We start from the raw sequence: 12,235 nt of genomic DNA on the forward strand, positions 1-12,235 counted from the left end.
CAAATTTACCCATACCTGGACGACTGCCTGCTACAAGGGGACAACAAAAGCAAGCTGACAACAGATTTGCAAAGGGTCATTTACTTGCTACAAGGACTGGGATACACAGTCAATTTACAAAAGTCAAGGCTGATACCATCCCAAACAAGGACATTCTTGGTGAATTGGACACAGTACAACAAATGGCATTCCTGACTACAGAAAAACAAAAGAACTTCCTCTTTACTTCTTGGCACTAACAAAACTGAACAAGTTAACAGCAAGAAAAGTTCTGCAGGCCTTGGGCTTCATGGCATCATGCATAATCTTGGTCCCATTTGCCAGACTACATATGAGGAAACTACAGTGGTACCTAAAGAATTTATGGTCCCAACACAGACACAGTCTAGAAACAGAAATCCCATTAATTCCATGCTTAAAACAGGAGTTCCTATGGTGGGCTCAGGCATGCCAGTCAAACCCAGGCCTACCCTTTCGCAGATGTCAACCAAGCCAGACCATCACAACAGACGCTTCAGACCTAGGATGGGGGCCCACATGCTGGACAAATCGTGCAAGGATTGTGGACACAGGATCAACTTCACCTGCACATCAATCTAAAAGAAATGCTGGCAGTAAAACTGGCAATCCAAAAGTTCAAACCATTTCTCAAAGAGGGCCAGTTGATGATAAGGACAGACAACACCACAGTCATGTGGTACATCAACAAACAGGGAGGCACTCATTCACACCCCTATGCAGAATGACCTTGGAGCTGTGGACCCTGGCACTCAGCTACAACATTCAGTTACAGGCAATATTTGTACCGGGAAAGACAATACTCTAGCAGACATATTAAGCAGAACCACGGATGCCCACGAATGGAAGCTGCACCGGACATCTTCAAGACCATCTCGAAGAAATGGGGAATGCCACAGATAGACCTATTCGCATCACCTCTCAATCACCAGCTCAAAAATTCTGCACAAGGACATTCCACCCACTAGCATGGAAAGTGGACTCACTCTCCTTCAACTGGAAAGGCCTAACAGCATATGCATTCCCACCTCTTCCTTTGATACACAAGGTACTACTAAAAATCAAGGAAGAACGTCCAAGGATAATCCTGATAGCTCCAAACTGGCCAAGACAACACTGGTACCCACTACTGAAGAGCATGTCTCGAACAATATGAATACCCTGATGCCTTTGATGTTAACTCAGAACAACTACAGCATCATACATCCAAACCTAAAACGCTGCAACTGACTGCATGGAACAACACATAGCAGCAGCTAATGGAGGACTTTCCCAGAGAGTTAGACATTATTCTTGAAACGCAGACCTTCAACAAGAAGGAACTATGCTGGAAAATGGAAAAGGTTTGTCATTTGGACGGAAAGAGGAAAAGATGTGTCAAACATAGATATGCCTAACATTCTGGAGTATCTGGCGAACTTCTTCATTCAGGCCTGTCCTACTCCTCCATCAAGATACATGCATCAGCTATTTCAGCAGAATACAGCTTTGATCCACCTGTTTTTCACCCTTTGCTCAGGCAGTTCCTCAGAGGAATCAAGAATGTAAAACCTCCAAGGAAACCACCATTACCAGCTTGGGATTTAAACTTTGTGCTAGAAAAGTTGACACTATCACCCTTTGAACCAGCAGCAACAGCAGACCTACAACACCTGTCATGGAAAACTGCTTTCCTACTGGCAATTACTTCAGCAAGGAGGGTTTCAGAACTACAGGCCTTAATGGCAGTGCAACCCTTCCTAATCTTCCACCAAGATAGAGTGTCCATGAGGACTAATCCTACATTTATGCCCAAGGTGGTATCCAGAGTGTCTTTAAACCAGGCAATCCACCTACCTACCTTCTTTCCCAACCCACAAAACAGAGGGAAAGAATACTGCATACCTTGGATGTACATAGACAGCTACGCTACTACTTGGACAGAACAAAAATAGCAGAAAGACTGACCAACTTTTTGTAGCCTATGCAACAGGAAGGGAAGGAAAAGCTATTTCCAAACAGACAATCTCCAAATGGATAGGAAATTGCATACGATACTGTTACTCCTTCTATGGAAAACCAATTCCACAGAACATAAGACCTCATTCTACAAGGGCAACAGCCACTACCACAGCCTTCTTACGGTGGCAACCAAAGACATTCTTGGACCTCCGTGCATACATTTGCCAAGCATTATAATTTGCCTCTATATTCCAGATCAGGGATCCTAAACACACCATAATCTACTTTTATCCTCCTCCCTAGTTGGCTATGGTATTCTACCCACTTGTTATGACTGCAGATGCATCCATGAAGGACATAGTACAGTTTTGTACCTACCATAAATGTAGATGTCGAACTGGATAGCATCTGCAGTCAGGATCCCTCCTTCCCCTCTGTGGTACTCCTAGGGTGTTTACCCTCCTAATAGCTAGCTGTTGGGGGGGAGTCTTTTATGGTGTATTTGTTTGTATATATGTACATATATGCTTATTGCTGTGTTTACCTCTATCTATTTGGAAACATTGGCATCTATCCAAATTTTTAGCCTGCAAGAGGGCTACTGGCATCTGGGGCAAGAAACACTGAGGAAAATGGCGTTGGCTGTTGCTTTAGACCAACAGAGATGACGTCGGGTGGAGTGCGACATCAGCGACCCGGACTTTGGAATCGGCCTGCAGGGGGGCTGCCTGACGACAGGACAACCCACTTGTTATGACTGCAGATGCTATCCAGTTCGGACATCTACATTTATGGTAGGTACAAAACTGTACTATATCCTTAGTGAATATGGACACAACTCTGCCTTTGGTGTTCTAGTCCAGGTTAGATGGCCGAAAAGTGTGGTATGAGTTATAGCCTGGTAATGCAGGGGTGTTCTCTGGAGCCTTGAACCAGGTCTCAGTCACTGCACAGATATCAACGTTTTCCATTTGAAGGAGTGCCTCGAGTGAGTCCATTTTGAGATTTAGACTTCTAGCATTGAGTAGCATTACCCTCAGTTTTTGCTTGCCTGTTCCTGTTACGGTGGTGAATTTTTCATTTGAACCTTGCCTAAAAAAGGCACTATAGGGGCACCAAGACCCTTAGCTAGTATCCGGAATCCCAGGAGTGACAGGTGCAGGCCATCTATGGCAAAGCATAGTGGTCTGTCGACCATGTCGTCCCAGGCAGACAGATACTGGATCCCTTTAGAATGACACCAGAAGGTTAGCCAATTGTTGAAGTCAATAATTTTGTCCTTGTACTGCAGTATCATTCTGGACGATGGCAGGATGTTACTCTGGTCTAGGGTCATATCTGCCTGGGCTACAAGATCGGAGAGATCTTCCATGTCTCTCTTCATGTAGTCTAGGGAAGTATGTCTCAGGTCGTCCAACATGGACAATGATAGAGTCATAGTTGTACTTGTTGTGGAGTGATCTGATTAGGTGGGTTATGTGGCAGATCCTGGCACCCAACAGGCAGCTGACAGTAACCTTCTCCTTGTTTAGCCTGGTAAGGGGGACATCAGTGTGCTTGACTATAGAGTCACCTATGACTAGTGTGTTGGGTGCGTTGTTTTGCCTTATGAGCTGTTGTTTATTGGCACACCTAGTCTGTGGGCTATGTGTCATTTGGGTTGTGTTGGGGGTGGAGGTTGCTTGCGTTTCTTCTTTGGCGGTCTCTGTTGCTTGAGCAGATGATTGAGAGCCTCCATGAATGTTTGTGTTTCTGTGTGGATTTTGGTGGTGTAGGTTTAGTGGGACTATATGATGAGTGTGGTGTGGTGCAAGTGTTTACCTTCTCCTCTTCCCTGTCAAGTTCAGTCTTGGTTGGAGAGAGCTTTACCTCCAGTTTGGCTAAGTAAGTGCATCTGTCACAGGTTGTGGTGTTGGGTGGTAGGAGGAGAGGGTTGTCTGTGTACATGAGGCAATTGCTACATTTCCCCAAGATGCCCAGATTCATCAGATATACAGGAGAGAACACTGGGAGCTGACCCTTGGACATTCCTGAAGAAAACACTACTTTCCTCTAGACAAGTAAGGAAAGTGAGTAAGAGCTGTTTTTCTCTAAGCAAGTGAGTAAAGTAAGTACAAAAACGGTTTTCCTCTAGGTACAGAGGAAGGTTGAGTGCTGTAGTAATTTGTAGCTTATTTAGTGCTAACAAGAAGTTCTGAACAAGTGCTGAGCACGAATAAGCACATTCAAGTGCTAAAACTAAGAATCTGTACCTGGCTCTTGTGGTAGATAGGCTACCTAGTGCTTACCACTCCCACTGATAAGCTAGAAGGCTTCCATCCAACACAGAAAGGCCTGGGGGGCTCAGAAGCTTACAAACAGTCCTGGATGCAACAAATTTGTATCTGGACTAGACTAGTTACAGGAAAGGTGCAAACGCAGGCTTTTAAACCAGAAAGTTGAAAGAGATGGAAAAACTGCCCAAACGGCCAATAAACTACAATTTCTGGGCCAGTAGCCACTCCTGTGGTAGACCGGCTACCTAGTGCTTACCACTCCCACTGATACCCTCCAACACTACTCCTATTACAAATGTTCTCCATGTGATCATTCAATTTATGGAGTTCAGATGTTCTGGATTGTCAAGGTTTGAGTGATAATCTGATGGACTTAGGTTTATCTATCGGATTAGAAATGATTTTCATTCCATGACTAGTACGGATCTTAGTTTTGTTAACATTTATTCGTTTAAATTTATTTCTCAAAAACATTTTTAGTATGCCTGACCAAAACATTACTTTATTGGTAAACACTCAAAGTATAAAACTGATAACTATAAAGTATAAGTTTGAGCTTTTAAAGGAAATTATCAGAGGAAAATGTTTAATAGTCACAATAAAACAAAAATGTTGTGTCTTTCGGCTTTTCCTGGTTAGGGGTCGCCAGAGCGGAACTCCAGTCCGCTAATGATTGGCAGTAGATTTTTACATGCCGAGTTGCCGGCCTTGATGTGCAACCTTCAATGAAGGTATTGCCCATTCATGCATGTCTCCACACAAGATGGTCTAGCTGAGAATCGAACAGGACAACGTCTTACTGTGAGGCGACAACGCTACCGCAGCACCACCACCGCAGTAAAGCAAAAATACATAGTCTAAGTAACCTAAGATGGATTTAACTTTGTCTTTAAATACCCGTGGCTTAAACAATCCTAGCAAGAGATCAGATCTACTGAAATATTTAAAACTGAACAAAGCACAAATTGTCTTCCTTCAAGAAACTCATTTCAAAACAAATGACAGTTACAAATGGAATCCTAAGGAATATATGATACTGGCGCAATCCACTTATAAGACAAAGACAAAAAGGGTACCAGTTTTGTGGAAAAATGTGATTAACCCATAAATCATTCATAAGTATGAAGATAAAGAAGGCCTTATGACATTAGTAATAGTTAAATATAATAACAGACTATGGACCTTAGCCAATCTATACTGGTTCCCAGGCATTGGAACAGGAACTGTTAAACACTTGGATTTCATTTCCAGTAATTATAAAGGCAACTTAATATTAGGAGGAGATTTTAACTGTATATTTGATATTTCTGAAACTACAAGTAAAAGACCGCTGCATACATCTGCTGTATCAAAAACTTTAAACAAGTGGTTAGAATCATTTCATCTTATAGATGCTTTCAAATTTAAAGAAGATAAATATTTATTGTTTTCCATCGAGATCACAGATTTGGCACCCAAACTAGAATAGATAAAATATTTGCTGCCCATGACTTGCACTCTAAAGTCATTAATTTCTCAATCACTCCCTGCCCATTTTCAGACCACACACTGATACTAAAACTTCAAAATGGGTACAAACCGTTCATCTTTAACTCCAGAATTCCAGCATCTATAACCAAAATTAGAGTTCAAACCCTGGTTATTATCTGAATTACAGTTCTTCTTGGAAATTAATTACACCACAGTGATAAGTAAAATGATATGGGACTCATTAAAAGCTTACATATATGGTAAAACCCTAACTTGGTATAAAAAAAAATCAGAGTGGGATTCTGAATTATTAGATCTACAATCCAAACTTTTGCCAGTAAAGGATGAAAAAAATCAAAATCATTTGGACATGAGAAAGTAGAAGTATTAAACAATAAATACAATGAAATTCTAACACAGAAAAACTAGTTTAGCTTTAGAAAAACTAAAAATTAATATCTTGGCCACTTCTCTCAAATATCTACATAATTTATCCACAAGAATCAAAATACAATCAAAAGCTAATAATATTAAAAGCATCTTCCATGAAAAGAAAGGGAAACATGTCTTGCATATAGGTGACATTCTTTATGCCTATAGAAATCTCTGTATGGAACATTTCCAAAAAGAAAAAAATATTTATAAATCAATTAAATCTAGATGAAAAATGTTGTAATATAAAAAAAACCCAGAAAATTTAAAACGATCTGCAAGCACCCGTATCCTACAAAGAAATTGCAGATACAATGAAAGAGGGTAAAAATAAAAAAGATCCAGGTATAGATGGCAAAATTATGGAAATAATTTTTTTCCTTCAAAGATGCTATCCCTCTTCCATAAAACTCTATTAGAAATTCAGTCAAAAGCTTCAATACCACCCTGTTGGAGATATTCCTTAATCACACCAGTCCTAAAGGAAAACAAATCCCAAACCTTTGTACCTCATATAGACCTATATCATTTAAGTAATGGCTATAAGATACTTATGACAATATTGACTAACAGAATGAAAATACCACTTCCAAAACAATAAATAATGATCAAACTGGATTTATATATCATAGACACACGACAATATTTAAAGGATAATTTCTCTTAAAGATTATGTTAATAAAGAAAATAAACACTCATAATTGGAAGCCTTTGATTCCTTAAATTGGGACTATTTATTCAAAATCCTAATGCCATTTGAATTTCTGCATCCTTTGTTCATGTCCTAAAGAATATATATATATATATATATATATATATATATATATATATATATATATATAAAATACACACAAGTAATTTAGCGTATGTCAAGTTAGGTCCTTTTACCTCTGAATCTTCGCATATAACAAAAGGCTGTCTCGTGTCACTGATTCTACTTGCTCTGGCTATTGAAATATTGGCAGTGTCAATTTGTAACAATATAAAAATCAAAGGAATAGATGTTTATGAACAGTACAATTCTAAAGTAATGCTATTTGCTGATGACATATTACTAACATTATCTAATACAAAAGAGAGATTAGAAGAATTAGCTATATTAATTGACAAATTTCACATGACTTCAGGACTCCATTTCAATAAATCAAAATGTTTATTTTTAAATAAAAACTGCAGACTAAGGGAGGGAAATGAGAATCAACCTTAAAATATCTAGGAAATGAGTTTTGCAAGGATAATAATGAATTGGTCTCAAAGAAAACTACAGTAATATCAATACAATTAAAATCTCTGTGGAAAAATGCAACAAAATAATATTAACAGTTGATGATGGACTACAGTTAATAACATGGTTTTACTGCCCAAGATCCCATATATAGCCTTGGCAATACAGCTGTTACCAGAAAGGAATATACATAAAGAAATAAATTCATGCCTAATAAAATTGTTATGGTTTCCCAAAAAAAACAGAATGGCTTTAATACATCATATCAGACCATGGAAGCAGGGATGATTAAACTTTCCTGATATAGAAACATATATAAAAGTATCAGTATCTAAAACAGTCTCAGATTGAATAAGTCCAAATTACTCTGCAAATTGCAAAGAATTACTAAGTGTAATATCAATAAATGAATTTGATTTACTAAAAAAATTCCAGATAGATAAAAATAATTTGCCATAATGCCATGTTGTGTATTAATATGCAATATAACATAAATAAACCCACTAAAACTCATATGATTAATTACATTGACTCCTTTAGGAAAATTATTAATGCAAGTATAGATTTAAAAATCTGGTTTGATCTTTTAACACCATTTATAGTCAAAAAGATCTTTCCACATAAAATGTGTAGAGAAATTAATAATTCCTGGGAACAGAAAGGATTTGTTTGTTGGCTCCAATGTATCAAAGAACTAAAAGTTTTAGGTATGCAAGTAGAATCAACATACAAAATTCCACAACAGGACTGGCTAAGTTTACAGTGTGTTCTGTCTTATTTGTCAGATTTAAGTAGAATAATTAACAATTCTTCATTTAAAGAAATGCCAAAATTTACAAAGAAATACATATATGAAATCATATATAATGACTTTGACATGGGGAACGGTATTTCAAAATTTTACAAAATATTGATAAACTATAAAACAACACCCAAAACCTTGTATTGGAAATATGTAACAAAAGGACACTCAATACAGTTAACTGAAGATATTAAAAGAAATGTATCAATAAAAAATACATCTTTTACACAATACTGGAAAGTTTTTAATTGGAAATGCTTGCACAGCACATTCTTAACCCCAGACAGAATCAGTACAATTAGTTCTTCCATAAATGGAATATGTTGGAGATGTGAGCAACTACACAATGCATATTAGAACCACATTTTCTTTGATTGTGTTAAAATTAAGCCATTTTGGAATGGTATTAACTTTCTACAAGGTTTATTTAATGCATCATTGTATTTAAGTAAAGCTCTTGTATTATTAAATGTGAATGAAGATCCTCATTTGAATAGGTCAAACATGCATCTAGTATGGACTATACTTGCAATTTCAAGGAAGTTTATAACAAGAAGATGGAATACAAACACAGTACCAACTTTAGAAGACTTGTGCAGCCTACTGAAGACCACAGCATTATTGGAAATTAAAATTAAAGAACTAAGAATTTATACAAAGCCATTTATCAACAACCCTTGGGGAAAAAGTTTTATCATTGATTGACACTATACCATTGACTCTGATAATGGATTGGCCATATTTATAAAGTAACTGTATACATTAAGATCTGTTATCGTGTCAGGCTAATGTAAATAGTGTACATAGTTATTTAAGATGTTATACATAAATACTATAGAATTCATTCAAATGTATTTGAAAAATAAAAAAAAAATTGAAAAAAAAAAGTCCGCAACAATACCCAAAGTACCAACAAAGTGGTAAGGGACTTGAGGTCACAAGTTGACCATGACCCTAACTTCGGCCACTATGTGTCTACTGTAGTAAGGAAGGCTTTCTGCGTAACGCACTTGATCAATAAAGGCATCGCCTTGTGAGCAAAAGTGGTTATAACCCATCTATATTCTGCACTAATCCATCTCATAATTGAGTGTAATGCCCAGTTTGGCATGTACTGTACAAAGCACTTGCAGCAATTGGAAAGACCTCAGGGGTTTCTAACATAGTAGATTAAGGGACTCCAGCTCATGTCATACACAGACCAACTAAAGTCCCTGTCACTTTACTGTGTATCATATAGACTTGGCTTACAGAGCAATCTCAGACCCAAACCTAATGAACTTGCTGCACATCCAAAAATCAAACTGGACTAGGGCCACCAATTCCAGGGACCTAAATGTGTCCTGTGACTTAGATAGGACATACTGGAGGGACAGATTCAGCTCCCAGCGACTGACTTATCTTTGGAATAGGCTACCTTTTCATGTTAAACTGAGAGCACCTCTGACACTGTTCAACAGGAACCTGGATGAGTGGATGGGGCATCATAAAGTCTTACCGAGAATAGCGCCCACAACCCTCCTGGACATGGACAGTTTTTACTGAATGCAATCTTGGGTATTAACTAACATTTCTGTGGCATTACATTGGGATGACACAGGCTTGAAATGACCCCCAGGTCGATAGTCTAGTAATCTCTTATGATTCTAAGCACTTGATATTTCTTAAGGTTCTCTCCGTAGTTGCCTATGCCTTGTATTTCTTCCCATCTTAACTGTTGCAGTTCCTTTTACCTGGGACTCCCTGAGCTGAAATTTGACAGGTTGCAGTATGTACAGTATTCTGAAGCATAGCTTCTTTCAGGCAGTTCCCTTTACCCGCACATCATTTGCATTCTGTGGGTGCTTTTACTGGTTTGCCTCAATCTTGTATTGTATTTAAGATGTTCGTGTTAGTACTTTGGACCATGCATCATGTGGATCCTTGACTGGAGGAAATGGTTTTCTGTTATTTCCCTTGTGCACTGTGCTTAGTCATCTTGAGCTGTTTGGGGGCTCCTGTGGTGTGGTTAGGGATGAGCATTTTGTTTATTTTATATGAATTTTTATGATTACGTTTGCACATTTGCACAAATGTGCTTAATATATCTAACCAAAGTAGTAGTGTTGAAATCGAACTTTGAAGCTTCTAAGTTATTAATCCCAGCTCTCTCTGCTGTGAAGACTCCATGAACTTTCAGAGACTAAACTGGCTTGAGTTTACTTTTTTTTATAACATAGTTGACATCTCTATGCACTTTTACCTTACTTATTTTGAGATAACGGTCTGTTTTATCACAAACTATTCTGCCTATATTTGGTTATCAACTGTTATTCATGATTTTGTAGAATTTATTATAAAGCCATCTTTTTAGCATATGATTCTAACACGCTGATTCTTCCCTGACAGCAAGTTGAAGTAGATGGCCAACAATGTATGCTTGAAATCCTTGACACAGCAGGAACGGTAAGAAATTTTTTGTCTGTGGAAGTATTGGGTGAACGTGTAATGGTTAAGCTGATGTGTGGTGTTCAAGATGCAAACACTAACTCATTTTTCCAAGTACAATTTTTTTAACAGTGAAGCATTTTGTTCAAATTTGTTCAGTTTCTAGAAATGTCGTCAAGCAACAGTTATATTAAACAGTTTAAGTAAATTAGGGCATTAACTGGTTAGTTTAGATTGCAGTGAGGCAGTAAGCCTATGTAGCCTGTACTTTTAAATGCATTTAACAGTGTTCTTTGTGTCTGTGCTTGTTGCAGTCATTGCAGTAGAGTTCTGTGCAGCTTGCTAAAGTCGGTGTCTGGCCTGCTTGCAGAGCTGATCACCCTTCTTTTGCGGCAGAGATGACATTGCCTCATTTTAGGGTTCCTCTTACAGGTGGTATCAGTCTGCAGTATCTTCATTTTTCTTGCCATTTTCTCATTGTCATCTCAAGAAAATTGGTTGGAGGATCAGTTGAGCAGAAAAACAGTGAACCCCCTTCAGTTGATGGACACATGTACATTACTACAACTAGTCCACACATGAAGGTGTGCCAGAGATGGACCTTTGTGCGTCTCCAAACAGACAATTACAGAAATGCCACTCCAGAGTGCCAGACAAGAAGACTTGGGCAATGGATTACGTTTCCTCCAGCTGGACAGGTCTGTTTCTTTATCCTTTCCCACTTTTTATTCAGCGTGATCTAGAGCAAGCAAAAAGCCAAGAATGCTGCTGATAGCATCCTTTCGTGCTGGATAGCAGTGGCTTTCCCTCCTGATGGAGATGGCAAAGGAGAAACCTTATGTTCTACCTTGGCGTATAACCGCTCCTCCTTACTCTGCTCAGGAGACCCAAACCTAGTAACTCTCATATGGAAAGCATGAATGATATGACGTTGGTATGTAAGCACCAACTTTCAGTTGACGTGCATAAAATCCAGAGAGGGGCTTGGAGGCCTTCTGTTATTAAATCCTATTTAAATAAATTTATTTGATATTTGTTAACCGGGTTGATCTGACTGGGCAAAACTCTTTTTCAGTAGATACCAGAGGAGAAAAGCTCCAGTATTACATTACTAAAGATTAATTAACAAAGACAAGTTATTTAAGGAGAAAGAAAATAACTGTGTATAACTAAGGTAAACTGTACATAACTAGAATCAGTTTTACATAAACACATTCAATAAAAAATAAAAGTACAAATAAATCAGAGATTTATCAGGGGGAAAAAACAGGCAAATGGGCATATACAAAGTATGATCAATTATAGGTGCATTAAGAAAGAAAAATTGAAGTGAATATATGAGGTAACATAGTGTTAAGGTATATGATTACAGCTAGTATAGAGTAGAGAGAAACAGAAGAAACGGTATATGGAGTAAAAGGTGGATAGAAAAGAGAATAGTTAGGAGCTTGTAAAAGGACTAGTAAGGTAGTAGCAAAAAAAGGGCAGCACTCTGATATTGGAGGGTAGCTTAAGTTGGGTCATGGCAGGTACATAACCAAGATTTATGGAATTAGTCATTAACTGCTTTTTTAAAGGAGTTGGGGTCAGTGATTCATCTGACAATAAAAGTTAGTTTGTTCCAGGCATTTGCGATGGAGTAGC

General features: G+C 38.1%; 1 protein-coding gene across 1 annotated transcript in view; it reads left to right on the forward strand.

Annotated features, from left to right (window-relative positions):
* RAP1A (RAP1A, member of RAS oncogene family) overlaps positions 1 to 12,235 on the forward strand; it is a gene marked incomplete in the record, with an annotated part of 951,057 nt that overhangs the window by 700,123 nt on the left and 238,699 nt on the right. Inside the window, 1 exon segment of the mRNA XM_044076989.1 lies at positions 10,553 to 10,609. Within this exon segment, the coding sequence (XP_043932924.1) occupies positions 10,553 to 10,609 (57 nt within the window).

The sequence above is a fragment of the Protopterus annectens genome, chromosome 7.part0 (genome assembly GCF_019279795.1).
Source record: "Protopterus annectens isolate FY-2018-M chromosome 7.part0, PAN1.0, whole genome shotgun sequence".
Taxonomy (NCBI): domain Eukaryota; kingdom Metazoa; phylum Chordata; order Ceratodontiformes; family Protopteridae; genus Protopterus; species Protopterus annectens.